This window comes from Lynx rufus, unplaced genomic scaffold (assembly GCF_022079265.1).
Source record: "Lynx rufus isolate CCGP_SWC_20201006 ecotype Redwood Valley unplaced genomic scaffold, mLynRuf1.p SCAF_1, whole genome shotgun sequence".
NCBI classification, from domain to species: domain Eukaryota; kingdom Metazoa; phylum Chordata; class Mammalia; order Carnivora; family Felidae; genus Lynx; species Lynx rufus.
The window spans coordinates 101492578-101514091 of NW_025814823.1; the positions used below are offsets into that span (position 1 = coordinate 101492578).

General features: G+C 43.6%; 1 protein-coding gene across 2 annotated transcripts in view; it reads right to left on the minus strand.

The window, feature by feature from the left end:
- Positions 1-11038, minus strand: part of CEP120 (centrosomal protein 120) — an 80626-nt gene extending 69588 nt beyond the window's left edge. Inside the window, exons 1-5 of one of the 2 annotated variants that reach the window (XM_047083897.1) lie at positions 10924-11038; positions 10576-10653; positions 5928-6084; positions 3944-4058; positions 563-704 (exon numbers count right to left, since the gene is read on the minus strand). In XM_047083897.1, coding sequence (XP_046939853.1) covers positions 563-704; positions 3944-4058; positions 5928-6084; positions 10576-10624 — 463 coding nt within the window. In that variant the 5' untranslated portion in view covers positions 10625-10653; positions 10924-11038. The remainder of the gene's footprint in view (positions 1-562; positions 705-3943; positions 4059-5927; positions 6085-10575; positions 10654-10923) is intronic. The other variant, XM_047083886.1, reaches the window with a different exon arrangement.
- Positions 11039-21514: the final 10476 nt, after the last annotated feature.

The window sequence follows — 21514 nt, forward strand, 5'->3', positions numbered from 1 at the left end:
GATAAGTGATTGGCTCATGTAGGCTCATCACTTTTAACATGTGGCCCCTCTGGCCGGGGAGGTGAATAGTGGGGCGGCTGTGTGGCTGAGGAGACCGAGGTCCACAGCAACACTCTGCACTTGACACTCAATTTTGCTGGGAAGCTAAAACCGCTCGAAAATAAAGTTTATTAATAACAAAAAAAAAAAAGAAAAAACAAGGAAAGAAAAATATGAAGGTGTGGTTAACAAGTGAGTGAAGAGAGAACAGTGTAACTGTTTGGCTTTCTTGTACTCATCCTAGGAAGAAAATTTTCCTAAATAGCCATCTTTAAGAATACACAATTGTGCTTTGTCATATATCAAATAAAGAAAGGAAAATTTTGTCTATTTCTAGCTCTTCTCTAGGAAGAGTTAGAGCAGTGCTGCACATTTAACAATACGACAACATCTGTCAGAGGCACCAGAGTAAAATGTGTTTACACTCCTGCGTGTATTTTCCAATCACACCACCCACCGCTCCTGAAGCTCTAGTCCACAGAAGCAACTTTTCAGATGACGTCCTTAGAAATGACACACAAACCTTTTCCATCTCGAGGGGGGGCTCCTTTTGCTTTAAAACTATCCACTGGCGCCTTGGTGTCTGTTTCCAAACCAATGCTTATCTGTATCTCCGACTTGAACTTGGTGTATTTATTACTCAATAGCTGGTACCATTTTGGCGCCTGGAGAGTAAGTAACAACAAAACAAAAACACGTTAATAATTAATAGGAAACAAACAATAGTGGGAAATGTCCTATAAGCTTCCAAATATATTTCCTGTAGTTCCTTAGCACTTTCTCCTCTTTTAAAGTATTTTTCACATTTTCCTCAAAAGAATCTAATCCTGCTTAGGAAGCTAACTGTATTTCCTCTTAAAAAAAAAAATAAGAAGTTTAGGGGGACCTAGGTGGCTCAGTTGGTTAAGCGTCTGACTTTGGCTCAGGTCATGATCTCACCATTCATGAGTTTGTGTCCTATGTCGGGCTCTGTGCTGACAGCTCAGAGCCTGGAGCCTGCTTCGGATTCTGTGTCTCCCTCTCTCTCTGCTTCTCCCCCACGTGCACTCTGTCTCTCTCTCTCTCAAAAATAATATTAAAAACATAAAATGAAAATAAAAAGTTTAGACTACCAATTTTCCCTTTCCCTAACCCCTAATTTGTCACTTTTTTCTGGTATATACCTTTGCTGCCTACCACATTTCTGCTTTGTCCTACATATACCAAATGTGCAGAGAGCTATTGTTAACAAAAAGACACTAACAAAATACTGAAGGAAAGACCCAAGGTAGAGCTCTGGGTTATGAACCACATACTTGGCTGAAATATAAAGGCTTTCTCACAGGATGAAGTATAAATTACCTCAATATCCTGGCCAGAGGATATTCTAATACTCAGAAATCCTAATACTCAAACCAGCCTGCACAACCTCATGGCCCAGAACTGCATGTTGCATTAATGCAGGGACACCATTTAAATTCATAGAAACAGCGTTCTTACTCTAACCACTATTATATAAAGACATAGAAACTGATCTTTATAGGGGCGCCTGGGTGGCTCAGTTGGTTAAGCGACCGACTTCGGCTCAGGTCATGATCTTGCAGTTTGTGAGTTCGAGCCCTGAGTCAGGCTCTGTGCTGACAGCTCAGAGCCTGAAGCCTGCTTCAGATTCTATGTCTCCCCCTCCCTCTACCCCTCCCCTGCTCACACTCTGTGTCTCTGTGTCTCTCAATAATAAATAAATGTTAAAAAAAATTTTTTTTAAAGAAACTGGTCTTTGGGGCGCCTGGGTGGCGCAGTCGGTTAAGCGTCCGACTTCAGCCAGGCCACGATCTCGCGGTCCGGGAGTTCGAGCCCCGCGTCAGGCTCTGGGCTGATGGCTCAGAGCCTGGAGCCTGTTTCCGATTCTGTGTGTCTCCCTCTCTCTCTGCCCCTCGCCCGTTCATGCTCTGTCTCTCTCTGTCCCCAAAATAAATAAACGTTGAAAAAAAAAAAAAAAAAGAAGAAAAAAGAAAGTCATACTAAAAAAAAAAAAAAAAAAAAAAAAAAAAAAAAAAAAAGAAACTGGTCTTTAAGAATATCAAAACCAAAAACTTCTGGTAAGTAAAATAAGCCTAAGCCATCATTTTTGGGGTTTTTTTTTTTTTGTTTTTTTTAAATCCACACCCAAGGTTTTTAAAAGAAAAACTCATAATCTGTTGTGTATTTTTTTTATGATGGATATATTACAATTTTAAGAATAAGCCTGAAAAAGAGTTTTAGCTACTCAGGGAACTTACGCTATGTTTTTCTGTTTTAGAACTTGGAAAAACAGCTTATTTTTTTGTGTTTCTTTTCATTTACAGATAATCAATTTATTCTGAACTTCAAATATTCTACGCACCAACTTCAGATAGTTCTGCTAATAAACAGGAGTGATTAAGACAACATCTGGCTTTCTTAAAACTCTTAATTCTGAAACATTTCCCCTGAACTCTGTTAATGATAAGAAGCAAATGTAATGACAAAAGCGTCCTACAGGACCAGACAGGGCAGGTGCGACAGGGGCAGAAAGGAATGCCACGTGCATTTACAGCTATCCTCCTCCTAAAAGGATTACCTTCTGTGTAACCAAAGCAACCGCAAAAGGATCCTGTGCAGGTTGTAGCACAGCTAGGGAAGAGATACATCAGGGGCATGATCGTGGCTCCTGGTTGAGGGGCTAAGACTTCAGAAAGAAAACCTCTTCAGAACCTAGGGACAGAGACGTGAGGAGTACCCAAGGAGGGAGGAGAAACAGATTCCCTTTTAGAGAACTTTTTAAATTCCCATTTCTTTTCAAGGATTCCAAATGTGGGCTAAGCTAACTGGCTCCTTTGTAAATACCGTGGCTATCAGTAGCGAACATGTTGCTAAGAGATCAATTTTTCTTCAGAGATTCCTAATTTAGGATTCAAATCAAGAATCAAAGACTTCAAAAGTAAGTTTATTTGTTTGTTTTTGTTTAAGTGACAAAACAAAGTTATTATGAACCATTCAAAGTATTTCCAAAGTCAGTAACATAAAAAAAGGTGAGAAAAGGCGTGCGTGGGTGACTCAGCTGGTTAGGCGTCTGTTGATTTCAGGTCTGGTGATGAGCACGGAGACTGCTGGGATTCTCTCTCTCCCTCACTCTCTCTCTCTCTCTCTCTCTCAATATAAATATATAAACTTGAAGGAAAAAAAAAAGATTGGTAGATATTTTAAAAGAGAAAAGAAACATTTTCGGTAACAAAAAGCACTGACGTAGGAATTGAGACCCTGAATTATTTTTCCTTCCTTATGTGTGTGCTCCTGGCAAGGCTGCTGTTTATGTCCCATAAGTGTATTTCACTGAGCTCACGTGTTCTGACTGCTACACACGGAAGGAATGGGAAGCAGGGGAAGGAATCAGAAGGCTACTAGCACAGCCAAGGTTAAGAAAGGACGGTGCCTTAGGCTGGGATCGCAACGGTGAAAATGTACAACAGGAGCTGGATCAGGAAGGGGTCGCCGCAGGCCTGAAACCAACTGGAAAAGGATGGCTACGGAGGCCGGAAATGGAGGCCGTCTGGCCTGCGTACCTGGAAGAGGGGTGCCGTTCACCAGAGCAGGGCACGAGGCGAAAGCACTACCTCTGAAAGCAAAGCTTGGCAGCTGAACATGCTGAGCTCCAGGTCACAGCAATGTGGCCGAACATCTGAGCTCAGAGAGAATTTTCTTTGAGAAAGGTCATTCTAGGTCAAAGAAATGACCAAAATATTGGGACTTTCTAAATCAAATTCCTAAAGTGAAACCTCAGAATCGCCACACCGGCTCAGACCCTAGCCCTTTCAGGTCCGGTACCACAGGTTCTTTCCATCAATGGGTTATCTACGAAAAATCCACACCTAACGTCATCGGTAACAACACATCAAAAGGGCAATACCTGCTTTGTTTCTTGAGCAGTCCTCAAGTCTAGCACAATGTAGCCTATAGTTTCCTTGGCTGAAGATACGGGATCCAAGGCAAAACACTGCAGTTTGATAGGCGTGCGTTGCAGCCTGTAACGTAACAGTTTATGTTATAGACGAACTAGCTTCTGCTTAATATTGAGCTGATGTTCTGCTAGTTTTGAAAAGCTGCCTGCTACTAGCAAGACAACTATAATTCTTTCGGATAATCTCTATTTTCTGCAGAACTTCAACTGACATGAACTATTCATCATGCCTATTTATCTTTACACCAAGTAATACTACAACCACATCAAAAATCTTGGTCTCTCTCATCTGAGGAGCTATGCTGTAGGTCAGTGCTTTTCAAGCTTCTCTAACATACAGAACTCTTTAAAAGTTACTAAATTAAAATTGAACATGAATCTTCAAGATTGATTTTAAATTATCTTTACACTGTCAGACACACATAAAACTAGCAATACACATATATGCTTAAAGCTCTTTTTGTCACTAAAATGATGAAATCAACTTCAGAATTAAATACCATAAAATCACAGACTATTGAAAGTAATAATTCATTGTAATACACAACAATGTTCTGTAAGCATGACCTTGGCTGGTATAGCAGGGGTTCTTGAGAGTCTGAAACCTCTATACTGGCTCATACGTAAGCTCATTAGATTCGACCATCACTGTTACCTAATGGAATGACTATAAAACTTGCACTTGGCATACAGTCATCATTTATATACATGCAATTTATCTGTGTTCTTTTCTCAGCTTCCAACACGCAGAGTGGTACCACTTGGCATTAACACAACTGTGAACACTGCGGGCACTAATACCTCCTATCAGGACTCTGTGCAGATATTCCAGAAGTCACTGAACACAAAATTTTGATCTTCTAAGAATTTAATGCCCTTGCAAATCCCCCAAACAAATCCATGGACCGATTTGGCCACATAAGAAAATAAATTTCTCCTTACATTGACTTTTTAACTTCGTAATTTTATTTGCTTTAGTCCTAAGACACACCAGTGAATGAAGTGATTCTGTGCTTTTCAGAAAAATGCTTTTCCAATCCTTTTTAAAACAGAAGTAGCGGGGTGCCTGGGTGGCGCAGTCGGTTAAGCGTCCGACTTCAGCCAGGTCACGATCTCACAGTCCGTGAGTTCGAGCCCCGCATCGGGCTCTGGGCTGATGGCTCGGAGCCTGGAGCCTGTTTCCGATTCTGTGTCTCCCTCTCTCTCTGCCCCTCTCCCGTTCATGCTCTGTCTCTCTCTGTCCCAAAAATAAATAAAAAACGTTGAAAAAAAATTTAAAAAAAAAAAAAAAAAAAAAACAGAAGTAGCCACACTCTTGCCTGTTTCGAGTCATCTGAGCTCATGAAATAAATAAGAGGCTGTAGCTTTAAGCCTGTTTTATGTACTGATATGAAGTGTTTAAAGGGCTAAAATGAAGTATAAAATTTATTAGAGACCCTTACATAATTACTATACACATATCTCTACATATCCTTAGCAAGCCAGATAAAGTTATGATAAAGGAAGTAACAGAAATTACAGTGAATTCCAACCCATGTTTAATATTGGGTAGCTATCATTACAACACTTCTAGAGTATCCTCTCAGACATCAGGGAAAAAAAAAAAAGCTACGTGTAATGGTTAAAAACTTAGGCTCTAGAACTCAAATGGCTGTGCTCTACCATTATCCAGCTGACTCCCTTGTAACAGGTTACTTACCTTCTTAGGCCTCAGTTTTTTCATCTGTAATTGGGGGAAATCCTAACACCCACTTCATAGGATTGTCTTGATGTTCAAATGAATTACTATTGCAAAGTACTTTGAAAACTTCCTAGCACATGAGAAAACCACTAAACAAGTATTATCATTGTTACTATAATCTAGAAAGATAGAGATTTATTCATCTCTAGCAGCCTAAAACCTAGAGCAAAACAAATGGAAAACAACAGTCACCTGTGCTGATGGAGTGCTTTCCTGTCGATCTCCCAGGCTAACTCGGTAGCAAATTCTGGCTGGTCGGTGTGGTTCACAGGGTCAGTAGCCAACTGTTCTCCGTCAAACTTTGCTTCTACTATAAGCATATGTTTTGGACGCTTGGGGAAATGACGACCTGGAAAAAAAGACCATACAGGTTAATCAGAACTGTACAAAAATCAACTATGATCTTTTAGCACTTTTTAAAAATACACATTAGGAGGGGCGCCTGGGTGGCGCAGTCGGTTAAGCGTCCGACTTCAGCCAGGTCACGATCTCGCGGTCCGTGAGTTCGAGCCCCGCATCGGGCTCTGGGCTGATGGCTCAGAGCCTGGAGCCTGTTTCCGATTCTGTGTCTCCCTCTCTCTCTGCCCCTCCCCTGTTCATGCTTTGTCTCTCTCTGTCCCCCCAAAAAATAAATAAATGTTAAAAAAAAAAAAATACACATTAGGAGTTGTTGACTTATATAGTCCACTAACTACCTACTAATGTGTACTCTCACGTACAAATTCATGATTCATAAGAAAGAATCAAACTGAAAGCTACAATTTGTAAATTAGTGATTCCAAAACATTAACGTGCACATGAATCACCTAGGGACTCTGTTAAAATGTAGATTATGGTTCACTAGTCGAGGCTGAGAGGCCTTTTTTTAAAACATTTATTCATTTTTGAGAGACACAGTGTGAGTGGGGGAGGGGCAGAGAGGAAGACACAGAATCGGAAGCAGGCTCCAGACTCCAAGCTGTCAGCACAGAGCCTGATTTGGGGCTCAAACTCACAGACCATGAGAGCAGGACCTGAGCTGAAGTCAGAAGCCCAACTGACTCAGCCACCCAGGTGCCCTCTGAGAGGCACATTTCTAACAAACTCCCACATGATGTCAATGCTATTGTCCTTGATTCACACTTTGAGCAGCAACGATCTCAGTGACGTTTAGAAGAAAAATGTGATTCCACTAATTTTAGATATTACTGTATCAGAAGTTAAAATGGAATAGTCAAGTCTTCTGGAGAGCTGGGAAATAACCCAATAAGCAAAAGCCAACCAACATGCATCATAATTTTCCTGTTAACACAGTTAGGAACACTCAGCAAATCAGCCCAAGAAAAACAGACACAAGTATTCATTCATTCAAATCACAAGGACAATGTTGTCAATCATTTTAAAAATATTCTGTCTACCTATCACTTTTCCCTGGTACTGCCTGACCCCCTTCTTTCACCATTTACTAAAGGCATTATCAGGGTCAGGTATTCTCTATGTCAAACGATGGGGTACAAACAAGAGTAAAACAGAGTACATCACCTCAAGGAATTGAGGGTCTAGTGGAAAGAAGCAAACTGAAAAGAGTGCCAACAGGAAGCTAAAAACTAGGGAAGAATCTCACAGTCAACCTGTTTGTAGGTCTGGCGCAGGGCATGGTGTTGAGACACGTGTCTCAACACGTTTTGACCAATATTAAATAAATACATTCCAGCTGCTACTCACCCTGCTACACTCTTCTCAGTAGGAAGTAAAGGGGTCAGAGAGATTCTTGATTGCAATCCTCTGACTTTCAACCTGAAGCTCTCGCTTCAAACTCCCCATTTGGGAGTCTTAGTACAAGTGTCTTAGCAGGGGTCTCCCAATTAGCACTTACAGGGGCCTCTCTCTGGACATCATTTTGAGCTGCTCTAAAAGATCATGGGGTTCCCCAAATGCATTTCATGTCTGTCAGAAAGCCTGTATTCTCAGTCACACCATCATAACCATACCATCCAGTTAGCCTGAGAACAGAGGATACGTACTGGAATGAAGGGCTGCCTCCCTCATTCCACAGACAATACCTTGAGAACAGAAACCTTGTCTTTTTCATCCATGGATTCCGGCACATAGCCCAAATTTGGCTCATGGTAGAAACCTCATCATTTTCTTTTGAATAATGGGCATTTCTAGAAGTGTAGTCAAGAAACTGCACGTAGCTCAAAATAACTGAAGAGATGGGGACGTAGGGACAGATGGCAAGAGAGGAGAAGAGGCTGAAAAGGCAGGCAAGAGGCATACCGTGAAGGGCCATGAATGCTGTTCTAGAAAGTACAGACCTTATCCTTTAGGAAACTGTAGGATTTTTAAGACAATTAAATTCGCATTTCAGAAAGATTACTCCTAGATGGTAATGTGAACAATAGACATTCTCTGGAAAGGGGGGAAAAAAATTGATGAAACAGACCACTGAAAAGATTACTACAAGAGATCAAGCGCATCATGAGGGGCTCAAAGCGGGACACTCACAGTGGAAACTTCCTCATTTAAAAGTTTACGTGAAGCATCTCGTATGATTTTAGCAACAAAGCTTGGTGACCATCTGGAAGAAGGGGATGGAGAAGGAACCAGGAAGATGAAGAGTCCCAGGTTCTGGGCTTGAGGCAACAACACGGTTATGATGAATGGAAACACAAAAGGAGACAGTTTGAACGGAGGTCCATGGTCCGGTTTTAGGTATGTTTAGGGCAACACCTAACCAACAGCCCTGAATCGAGGTTCTCTTCTCTGCACACCGATACTAAACTTGCAGATAATGCTCTCCTACTTAGAAATATAGGCTGCCTCCCTATTTTTTAGAACATTGAACTCCTTGGCTTTCAAAATCCTCCAAGGCCTGCTCACTCCAGCTACACAAGCTTATTTGACCAGAATACTCCTCAATGTTCACCTCCCTTGATCCTGGTCATCTTGCGGGACCTCTTCATCATTCCATCCACCAAAATTACTCCATCATTGGCCTGGGGTTGGTTTTTTATTTTCCGTTTTTCTTAAGTTTATTTATTTATTGTGAGAGAGAAGAGAAGCAGAGGGAGAGGGAGAGAGAATTCCAAGCAGGCTCCGTACTGTCAGCGCGGAGCCCGAGACGTGGTTTGAACTCATGAAATGAGAGATCATGAGCTGAGCAGAAAGCAAGAGGCAGGCAGTTAATGGACTAAGCTACCCAGGCACCCCTGGCCTGGGTTGATCTAATGGCCAGCAAGGACTTCCTCCCATCATTAACTAACTACTCAAAGCCCTTAAGCCATCATCCCCACCCACCCCCAAAACCGATGTTTACAGCCCACATCCCATATTTTTAATATTATACTGCACTCCAACATACTGTGTCCTGCCTGTGAATTTGATCTGCTGAAGAAGACAGAATCCTACATCCTTGAAGGGAAAGATCGTGCCTTTTATTTGGGTTTCCTCATAGGAGGGAGCAAGTACCAAGTCCAGAAGCTTTTGTTGACCAATTACAAGGGGATTTCAGCCCTCCATCTTTAAACAATCAGTAAGAGAACAGCTAAAAATGCTGCCCCAACAATTTAGGGGTTCTGGTCAGTTTTCTGTGCCAAAAGCCATTACCACTCATTCCCTCTTACCACCCACCCCCCCCCCAAATAGTACCAGGCCTCCACAAAATATCTCCAATGGTGGGGGAGGGGGGCGGAAGGCAGCCATTCCTCAGGCCCAACTCAAGAGGATTGCTGTGATCAGATTATTCAAAACCCATCTTCTTTTTTTAATTTTTTTTTAATGTTTATTTATTTTTGAGACAGAGAGAGACAGAGCATGAATGGGGGAGGGGCAGAGAGAGAGGGAGACACAGAATCTGAAACAGGCTCTGAGCTGTCAGCACAGAGCCTGACGCGGGGCTCAAACTCACGGAGCGTGCGATCATGACGTGAGCCGAAGTTGGACGCTTAACCGACCAAGCCACCCAGGCGCCCCTCAAAACCCATCTTCAACTTACCTAGCAATTCCTACTCCCTCCACTTGCCTGCAGCTTCTCTCCAACCACACTGAATTTAAGCAAGAGCAGAATGTGCCTGGCCTTTCCACACCTTAAGGGTTCTTTCCTCTTCCCTTTGCCTGGAAAGCCCACCCTTCCCCTTTTCCCCTGACACATTCCTACTCATCCTTTAGGACCCAAATAAATGTCACCTCCTCCGGGAAATTTTCCCCAGAGCTGGTCTTTCCTTCTCCCACAGCCTGATGAACTATACACATTCTCCAGGCTATACTGTTTACTTAGGTTTTAGGACCCGGGCTGTTTTACCCCTACATTCCCAGCACAGTGCCTGACACTCCATGAGCCTGCAATAAACAAAGGTCACTCCTTCAACACACCAAACTTCTAGGAACGTATATAACAGACCGTCTTGACAACTACTCCTCCTAAGTCCCCTATCAAGACTTAGTAAAGGGAACGCCTCCGTAACACTTCAGACTGCAGGAAATAGGGATTCGAGTCGAAAGCAAAGCTCTCACAAATGGGATCACCGGGAGGCCTCTGAACAGAACGTGCTTTCCAGGCACCTTAGCTCACGAGTAAGTCATCGACGTGCTGCTTCTGATGGAAATCGTTTTTCCTACGTTCTCTGGGGCTCCGGCTATTCACGCTAAATATCACCTATCCCTAATAGCTCTCACGCTCCCTTGAGAGGTTTCTAAATCAATCGCCTAACAGGCCTCAGGAAGTACAACTTTGAACAAGTCTTGCGGGACTGCAAAAGGAAAGATGACAGGGTTCGTAAGGTTAACAAAGTCTCAGTCGCACGCCACTCGGTTAAGTAAGGAGGCTGCAGGTGCAAATGCAAGCCCCTTGGCCGCTCACCTTCTAGGATGGATACGACGATGAGCAGTTGGTCGGACTTGGAGACCATGGTCGCGGTGGGCGGCCCACAGGCGGGGTCTGCTTGGGGGAAGAGGGACCCGGGTGAGATGCTGGAGGCCCGCGACCACCAGGAGGAGGGCTCCCTCCGGGGCTCCCACCGCCCTCCCGCGGCCCCCGACGCCGAGACCCCGCTCCTCGGCCCGGGCCCGCCGCCGCCTGCAGCGCGCCCGGCTCCCCTGCCCCGGACCGCCAGCCCGACCCTAGCCCTGCCCCGACTCCACGGAAAGGCAAAGGCCGCTCGGTCCCCCGGACTGTCTGCAGGGAGAAGCGAACCCGCCACCGGAGGACCTTTTGCCGCCTGTGTGGCCGCTTTTCAAACGCCCGGGCAGCCGCAGCGGCAGCCGCCGCGCCCCGCTTCCGCCTAGCAACCAGGCCCGCAGGCCCAGTGCAGGGAGGGCGAAAGCTGGAGGACAAAGGGTGATAGAGACCAGGGCAGTCGAGGATAGAACGCCCCTCAGCCCGCTTCGCCTCCTGCCCTTTTATGCTATGTTCCAGAGCCCTGGGGAAAGACTAGGCCATCACCTCACAGCGCCCCCTGCTAGCCGGATGGGGGAAGGCGGGCGAGTTGGCGGGGACCGACTGCGCAGGCGCACTACTGCAGCAAACGCTGCCTGCAGTGCCCCTGCGTGGAGTGTCAGTGTGGTGTAGTCTCTGCTTTTCTCCCCCAGACACACCTGGGAAATCCAGCAATAGACACTGAAAACACGCACACGCACACACAAAACCAGCTCCGTTCCGATCCCCGGTGTCACTACTGCTTAAAAATTAGATCACAGAGTGATCTAATGAATCTCACATCATCTACTAGACGAAATTCAGACTTAAGTCTGGACTGAAAAAAATCTCTAAGTAGGACTCGCGCCGCACCGCGAGTGTTCACGTTTTGGAAACAAGTCGCGTCAATACGGTAATTACTGTAACTGCTGGAGGTGACGTAAACTCTCCGAGAATTTCCTGTGCTTTAGAAACAAAAACACTGTCACGTGGGTAGGGGAATTAAAAGTATAGGTTCTTCGGGCCCCTGACAACCGAGTAACTAATTAGCACAATCAAGACCCCAATTAAAGAAGGCATTCCTCCCAACCTTCGGGCTTTATTTTAGGAAAGATGAGAAATCTTTTGGGGGTTATCTACCTTGAAAATGGACCTCGGGCGGGGTAGAGGGAGAGAACAAGGAGGAAAAAACAATCCCCACCCCACCCCCATTTGTGCCCAAAAGGAAAGGAGAAGGATGTGGAGATCGGGCTAGACGACTTCTAAGACCCTTTTCCGTTCCCTTCAGAGCTCCCTGAAATGAGGCATTATGCAATATAAAACCAAATCATCTACTTTGGGTTCATCACTGAACAATGCATTGTTTTGTGTAAGATGTACATACAGAATCCAAAGTAGATACCATAATATAGTAAACCATCGAGTACCCAGAACCCAGCTTCAACAATTATCATTTAAAGACCAATCTTCATCTGCTCTGTTAACTTGCAGGAAGCCCCTAATATCGTATCAAGTCATCTCTTCGATATCTACCTGTGAAAGAGAAAGATTTTTTTTTTTAACGTTTTTATTTATTTTTGAGACAGAGAGAGACAGAGCATGAATGGGGGAGGGGCAGAGAGAGAAGGAGACACAGAATCAGAAGCAGGCTCCAGGCTCTGAGCCATCAGCCCAGAGCCCGACGCGGGGCTCGAACTCACGGACCGTGAGATCGTGACCTGAGCCGAAGTCGGATGCTTAACACTGAGCCACCCAGGCGCCCCGAGAAAGATTTTTTAAGTAAGATTTTAAGAATCTTAAAAGATCTTAAAGATTCTTAAAATCTTACTTAATTGCATTATTTTACCTAAAAAATAAATAAATAAAAATAATTCTCTAAAACCTTTAAGTATACACCGTTGAAATTTCCCTGATTGTCTAATAATTGTTTTCCAGTTGTTTTCTTCAAATCAGGATCCAAAGAGGTTCCAAAACACAATGTACTTGGTTGACCTGTCTTTTGCCTCATTTAATGGATAGGTCGCTCCCAATTTTTTTTTTTTTCCCCTTGAAACTCTTTATGAAATCAGTCAGTCATGTATCCTGCGGAGTTTGCCACAGTCTCAATTTTGTGGATACAATACAAATGTCATTATTTTACACACCCTCTATGGAGCAGTCTAATAAATATGTCTACACCCACAATACTCAAAGATCAGCAAACAGATCAACAACAGCAAGCAAAATACAAGCTTATTATGGTGTAAAACACTCTTTAGCTTAAGCCTTAGACAAAAGGAAGCCAAAGCAATGAAACCAGTGTCTCCAAAGGAGAGAATACTCCTGGAAATCAGAATATGGGACCTACTTCTACGACTTATCTGCTAGGTGACCTTAGACAAGTCCCTTCACCTCTCTGAGCCCCCGTTTCAGCTCTACAATGGTAGTATACATAATTTCTTAGTTCAGGACCTAAATGTATTAAAGGCCGTTTGGTTATCATCTTTTGATATGAGCAGTAACAGACCTTAAGTTAGCAGCTGTAGAGAACTAGGAATTGCCACCAACATGGCCTCGTTGTTTTTGTTTTAGGATCTCCATCCCGCAGGGCTGAAAAGCTACATTGTAAGCCATCACTGGATGCCAGAGAATAATCTCAAATCGGAAAAGAAAAATCTGACAAATCATTAAAATTAACTCAGAAACTTTCACATAGTACAATTTTCATATAGTTCCCTTTAACTGGACTTTCCCCCTCCCCTGAACAACACGATTACTCTCAAAATCATGACATCAGAGCTTCTGAAGTCATTGACGTAGCTGGTTCTCTTTTTACATACTGTACAAAACTAACGACAGAAAATTCCCCATATATCCCATCCAGAAATGAAATTATAATGCGAATCCGCAGCGATAGCCTCTTCACCTGTTATTCTATCATCTAATTTTTTCATATGCGATATTCAACAGTGGTAACTTCAGTTCTGGCATAAACCCTATGTCAGCTTAAATTTCACTTAGGTAAATGCTAATAGGATAGAAAAATGTTGTCTAGTCGACAATGTGAGATTCATTTTAAACATGCAAATTCAAATTGTCAACCTAAAAGCTTATCATATTAGGTAGCTTTCTCTTTCTATGAATTTCTGTCAAAAAAACAAACCCCAAGAAAGCAAAGTATTTTGATTCATGTTAGGTCTTTTTCTGAAGCTATTGTACATTTTGGAAAAACACTCTCTTTATAGTATGTCTCTATAGTTTTTACCTTTTCAGCAATATTTCTGGCCCAAGACAGGAAGGATCAGGAACTATGTTCCCCTTCCTCAGTCCTTTCCCTTGTCACCCTACACACACGCACTCACACACACATGCGCTTAGTGCAATTCCAGACAAGCTAACAGGAGTAACAACGTGAACACATTTATTGAATAAGTGCTATTTGTCAGAGCATAGGGCCAGACCCTGACCCTCCAGAGAGTCTTAGAAAATAGTTTCCTTCTGGCAGAGGGAGTGAGAGTGGAGGTACTAACTGGTACTCAGTGTCAAGGTGACTTCACTTCCAACTCAGCCTCTGATATCGTTAAACTTGGCGATGAATTCAGGTGTCCTTACTCCCCTGAAGAAGGGCCACTAACACCCATGATAAGAGAGGCAGGGGAGCCCCAGAGGGAAGACCCATGCATACCAGCGTTCCAAGTTTCCACCATGTTATTAGCTTTGTGACTTGGCCAAGTCACTTTCTTCTGAGCCTCAGTTTTCCCCTCCGTGAGACAGGGTGTATTTGTGAGGATTAATTGGCATTGTTTCTGTGAAGAACTTGGGCCATAATGAAATCTCTGAATGTGGTAGCCATTTTTATTGTTCACGTGGACGGATAATTTATTCCGGTCTTCGTCATTTGTTTCTTTTTTGGTTCTACAAAGACAACCATGTTTTTTTTATATCCCCTCACCTTGGCCTATATTTATGTTCTAAGGGTTCTAAGGGTGATATCTGCCCCCCCCCCAAAAAATGTTTGTCTCCCTGGCTCTTGTGAAAGACCAGAAGAGAGAGTTCCAAAGTCCAACACTCCTTCAGGTCAGGCGGTGCTATTAACTAGTGACGAATGCTGGGCTGCACCAGGACAGAAGCAGAGCACTGTGGTTGTCTAAAGGGACAGCCCTTCTCTCCCCAGCTGGTTATTGCCATGCAGCAAAAGCCAGATTTTCCAAAATTCCTTAAGAAGCTAGAATTATAGATTTTAATGTGCACGCATTTGATTTTTAAATGCTGGTTACTAATTTCAGTTAAAAACCAAAACAACAAATGGCGGCCCTTGGATATACACAATGTGGTGGACCTCACACGCTTTGGTCTCCTCAGATGCTATAAATATATTCTCATTCAAATTAAAGACATAACCCCCCCCCCAAAAAAACCCATAACAACACGATACAAGCCAACCAAAACTTTTTCCAGCCACACTTTAGTTACCTCTGACCTACATTCCGTAAGGTGGTTCTAATATGCATCCCTGAAGGGCAGAGAAAGGATAGTAGAAAGGAAAAGAGAAGAGATTATCTTAAAGTGGGAAGGAGAGGGGTGAAGGACAGTGTGGTGGGGACCCGCATTCCAACCCTTGACAGAACTTTCAGGAAGGGATTAGCAACAGGGACTAGAGCTGATGGATCCCCAGGGAACAGAGACTGTAGACCCCCGTTTGTCATACTTGGCACAAGTTTTTATGCCCCTATTTTTTTTTTAATGTTGATTTATTTTTTAGAGAGAGAGACAGAGCATGAGCAGAGGAGGGGCAGAGAGAGAGGGAGATACAGAATCCGAAGCAGGCTCCAAGTCTGAGCTGGCAGCACAGAGCCTGACGCAGGGTTCGAAACCACGAGCAAGATCATGACCTGAGCTGAAGTTGGACACCCAACCGACAGCCACCCAGGCGCCCCATCTTATGCCCCTAATTTGACACAGAATCAATCAGCAAAGTCACTAGAAGAGGCCACGAAGTCTTGGATGATGGTTAGCTTATCAATAACCCAGAGGAGCAAAACCTTGCAAACAGCCCCCCGCCGTCCCAAAGTTTGCCCTGGGTAAGAACCCCAGCACCTTTGCACCACATTTTGTGTGTGCAGTGGGAGCCCCCGTGATGACTGAGATTGAACTTCTGCCTGGCGGGGGAAGCTTGAAGTAGAATTGAAGAGTCTGAAGAAAACCCACATTTCTTGCTCTCCCTCCTTTGTGGAGTAAGCTTCATGGGGTTACTTTTGGGCTGGGATGAGCTTTGAGGCACCCAGTCATGGTGTTTGTCACAGTGGCTCTCTCCTGGAGGCAGGGTAGACAGCAGAGAGTGGGAGACCACGTCCTACTCCATAGAGACCCTTCTGGAACTGTGGGAAAGGGCTGCAGGCCAACAGACGGTGCTGCTCAGGTTTGCTTTGAAAAGACGAGGCCATCAGTAGAGCGCCCGCTTTCCAGAGGCAGCCAACTTTGAGGGGACTTCATCCGAGGGAGTAAAGGACACAACAGATGGTATGTGCTGGGATGAAACCCCCACCACTGTGACCCTGTGTCATTGAGAGACACTACGTGACCCTCGGGGACTTTGACTCACCTGTTATGTAATCTCTGATGGGTGTCAATTTCTCCCTCCTCGAAAAAGCTTCCTTTTGAAACACCAAAGCCAAGAGTAGAGGAAGAACTGGTGCGGGCCTACTGAGCTGTCCGGAGGAGAGATTCCCCAGGCTTCTGGGTGTTTTGGCCCACAGAAGTCTGACCCCGCCAAACCGTAAACCCAGTCTTCCGTACTATAAAATATCTCTGGCACAGGAGTTCTATTTAATGCCGATGTTACAAGTGCATCTGAAGGGTATAAAACTATTTGCTGCCTCTCTGCCTTATGGTCACCATCAACCACCAGAAATTACAACAGACAATAATTGCCCAACATCCCTGCCCCCCACCCTGTGGATTCAGACAAAAAAAAGCTCTAAACATATGGCCTGGATTCAGGGAGACAGAAGGCTCTCTCAACTTCTCACCCACATCCCTGAGCGCTAGCCCAAGCGGCCCCCACAGCCAGCAGCTAAGCAAGCTTAGTCATGTCATTTCACGAGTGGTCTAACGGAGCCGATATCCCTTGGCAGCTGCATAAATCACAAAACTGTCCTTCCCAAGTTACTGTATGTGTTTTTGCCGCCAGCCCAGAACTTTTCATTTGCCAGAACGTGAACACTTCCAGAGAGACTCTATCCAGCAAGTGTAGCAGGTAACGGGGTGTCGAATGGGGACTTTGTTGCCTTGGAGTCGTCACCCGTGACTCACAGGATGACGAAGAGGTGTCGTGCCTTCTTTGTTCTGAAGAGCACCTGGGACAACAGAGGCCCAGACGCCTCTCCTGGCCTTTGGAGGAGGTGACCACACTGGCTCAGCATGACCATCAGTTGAGCAGTCACCTAACGCTGTGCTCAAACATGATGGGCTGAGGTGTGGCCAGTGACAGGCCTGAGGGTCTTCCCATTGGGGAGAGCGAACGTGCCCCCCTCCTCAGCCCAGGCCGAGTAAAGAGGAGTAAGTCAAAAGGAACTTCCCACAGACATGGATGGTCTTTCTCATCAGCAGCTCACTGTGGCTACTCAAGTAGTTAAGTAGGAAGGAGTGTGAGAGAGAGAGGCTACTCGTGTATGTGTGCACATGGGTGTGTCAGAGAGAGAGAAAGATTAGCATTAGCAGCCGACATCATGTTTCGTTGTGGCCAAAATGCATGAGATCCCCATAGATGAAAAGAATATGGCAGAAGGTCATTTCTGCCGAGCCATTCTGGCATCCAAGAGGCCAGGCCACCGGGTAAGGATACTGCAACCTTGAGAAGCTGGGGCATAGACTCCAAGAGGGGAACTGATCTGGTTCCAGAAGCAGTTGAGCAGGAGGAATCAAAAATGGCTGAGTTAAGGCAGGTCTTCCAGAGCACGACGCAGTGTTTTGGGAAGCTCCCCACACCACCTTGACCAAATGCCTCTAGAAAGGATTCGCACCTAAGTCCCAGGAGAAGCAGCAGTTAGCTGGGAGCCTCTCACACGGCAGCAGAGACTGACAGGTCTTGAACGGAGAAAGAGCAACGGACAAGACAGGACCACACCTGCAGCTGCTAAGTTAGGGATATTTGCAGCCATTCTCCATCTTGGATCCCGACTCTTTGGAGGAGTAAGGATCTCAAAAGAAAGGGAGGAGAGAGGTGAAAAAGTGGATCCCACTTCTCTCCCCATTCAAATCCCATAGGTGGAAACTTTGCTGAACAGGGAAAATGGGAGGAGATGAGAATTCAAACAGATGTGAGTTAACATTTTTAAATGGGTTAAGGGGAACCTGGGTGGCTCGGTCAGTTAAGGGTCCGACTCCTGACTTTGGCTCAGGTCTTGATCTCACTGGTTTGTGAGGTCAAGCCCCACATCGGGTTCTGCACTGACAGTGAGGAGCCTGCTTGGGATTCTCTCTCTCCCTGTCTCGCTGCCCCTCACCCGCTTGTTCTCTATGTCTCTCAAAATAAATAAAAATAAACTTGAAAAAAATTGCAGCAACATGGATGGAACTGGAGGCATTATGCTAAGTGAAATAAGTCAGTCAGAGAAAGACATATATCATATGGTTTCACTCATATGTGGAATTCGAGAAACTTAACAGATGACCATATGGGAAGGGAAGAAAAAATGAGATACAAACAGAGAGGAAGGCAAACCAAAGGAGACTCTTATAGACAGAGAACAAATTCAGAGTTGATGGGGGTGGGGATGAGGGGGTGGGAAAAATGTATGATGGGCATTGAGGAGGCCACTTGTTGGGATGAGCCCTGGGTGTTGTATGTAAGTGATGAATCACAGGAATCTACTCCTGAAGCCAAGAGCACACTGTATGTTAGCTAACTTGAAAATAAAAATTTTTTAAAATAATAAATAAATAAAATGGGTTAAATTGGGGATGCCTGGGTGGCTCACTTGGTTGAGCTTCCAACTTCTGATTTTGGCTCAGGTCATGATCCCAGGCTCATGGAACTGAGCCCTGCATTAGGCCCTGTGTTGAGCATGGAGTCTACTTGGGAATCTGTCTCTCTCTCTCTCTCCCCTCTGCCTCTCCTCCCCCCACCCCACCCCCCGTTCACTCTCTCTCAAAATAAAATAAAATAAAATAAAAATAAATAAATTTAAAAAAGGGTTAAATTGGTCTGAACTAATATTTTTATAGCTGGAAGTGATCAGAAAGGTATAATCAAGCTGTCGTTAAGGGGTGGGAGAAGGAGACTTAACGGAGCACAGTTGGAAGGAGTAACTGGAGAAAAATGGAACCATTTCATCTTTGTTCCTTGACCCAGACCCGAGTTCAGACTGTTGAACAAAACAGTAATTTAATAATAATAAAAGTAGTAATTGTAATAATAATCAAATCCTATCAACCCTTCTGAGCTTCCCAGCAACCATGTGGAGAGAAAAGCAGGTATTTCATTAAAATTGAGCACAGGAGAAAACATGAAGTTGGATAACTTGAAACTGGATAATTGTGAAAGATCAGTTCTTTTGACAGCTTGTGTTAAGCTACTCCAGTGATTTCAAACTGGGATACACATAGGAGCCAATGGAGCTGTGGCAGGAAACTGGATTATACCAACTTGTATGCCCTATTGTAAAGCAACCATGTTAGCCAATGGTTAAGAAATTAAAACATGAAGCTATATGGACACAAAAGACCTTTTGCATGACTTTAATAGAAAAAAACTTAATACTTCAAGGAAATTTGTTTGTACTACATCATCAGCCTTTAACGTCCCCACGCGCCCCATCAATATCGACCCCGCTCTCCAGCTGAGGGATCACTGGTTGGAGTTTTTTGAAAAGCTCATCACTTGCATTCTTCAGCCACATCTACTTCACTATTCTCAGGGGTGAAAGGGAGAAAGATAATATCTAAGGGGAAGGAATGTCTTACTTCCACATAGTGCTCCCAGAGTTTGGAGAAGATTAAATTTATTTTCCTAATTATACGTTGAAGTCATTGTTATTTCAATACGGTGAATCGAGTTCTTAGGAAGGCTGACTTGGACATTCTAATTCCTCCAGATTTAAATGGTTGGATGTTCAGTTGTGAGGTCCTCTTGGGTTCATTGAGTGTGATAACAGAATGTTAGTGTGCTCTATAAATTGTTACATACGTGAACTGCTTTTTCATCATAAAATGATTCATGTCCCAGAAAAGAGTTGATTATAAGGTAAGAGTTGATTACGGTGATTTTTTTTTTTAACTTTTGGCTAAAAATCTGCAATGTGAACATTGACTGGATTATCCTAGCATTAGCCGGAAGTATGGAATCTACCAAAAATCAAGAGAGCAAATTCCAGTAGATTGGAGAACACGTTTAATTTGTTCATTACCATACTCCTGGTGCCTAGAAGAGTGTCTTGAGTGAATTTGTAGCAGATGCTCCATAAATTCTCGTTAAATAAATAAAGTGAAATTTACAATGATGTTAGAACTATATCTGCACCAAGTGATAGACAGTATTAGAGATGAGACTTAGATACATGGAGGACAAAGGTGAATTCGTAATTCGATGCAGATTAAGAAATGTAGCTACGAAACTGTCTTGCTCAGATTGCACTAGTCATTCTGTGATGCATTAAGAAACACTTTGCAGTCTATTTGATTTCACAAGCTTTCTAACAAAAGGAGAAGAAGTGATTTCCTGGGCTAGAGGAGAAGAGAACAATCTACAGTGATACTTTGGGAAAAACTTGAAGGTTAAGATAAACAGATGATTTTGTAAGGATGTCAGGGATGAGAGTGGGTAGGTTAATTTAGAGAAATATGATTATTATATTAGTGTCAAGAAGAAAAAGAGGAAAAATTGAAGGAAAAAAGAGAAATAAAATATTGGACTTGTATGTTTCATTAGTGTTCTAATTAGCAGTACCACAGAAGTCTGATAAACAAAGATGATTGCTTTGTTAGGGAGAGAGAAGGATACTTAAAATAACAAAGAGAAATAATTAAAAATCTAGACGTTTACAGAATTTAAAGAACTTTTTAAAGTTTTTATTTATTTGAGAGAGACAGAGATAGAACAGGGGAGGCGCAGAGAGAGAGAGAGAGAGAAAGAGAGAGAGAATCCCAAGCAGGCTCCAGGCTACCAGCACGGAGCCTGAAGTAGGGCTCGAACTCACAAACCGCAAGATCATGAACTGAGCCGAAACCAAGAGTCAGACACTCAACTGACTGAGCCACCCAGGTGCCCCATAGAATTTTACAGACTTTTGCAGAATTGAAACTGATGCTCACAGATACAAAGAGGAGTACCTTCCAAATATGTTTTCAAAAGTATGTGTTTGTCAGCTGTCTCTAACAATTCTTACCTAAATAACATTTGTATTAAACCAAGGCATGGGATATTATAGCTTTGTCTACCATCCAGGCAGTGTGGACCGACAAACCAGGTTCTGTTATCTCCGTCAAGGGATAGGAACACACCAAAATGATGTCTATTCAGCAGGTTAAGGATAAAAAGGCAATGGATTACTTGTTCGTTATTATTTTCTTGTTGGGAATGTTAATACTATTTTGATACATTGCATCCCAAATCCTTGTTAAAATTAACAACTCATTTTGTCAAGAGCACAAGTGCCAATGAAGTACAATCTATTAATTAAGTTCCACAAGACCGGGACCTTGTTTGTTTCGCTCCCTATCCCCAGGATCTAGATCAGTGCTTGGCACACAATATAGGCATTCAATGAATATTTGTTGCACAAATGGGCAACACTATGATGGATTTTAGCCAGTAGATGGGCTCTAAACGTAGGCTTGTGTGATATATTTGACTAATGTCCTCTACCATGAATGTATAAAAATGTTAAACATTTTCTTGCAATATTCA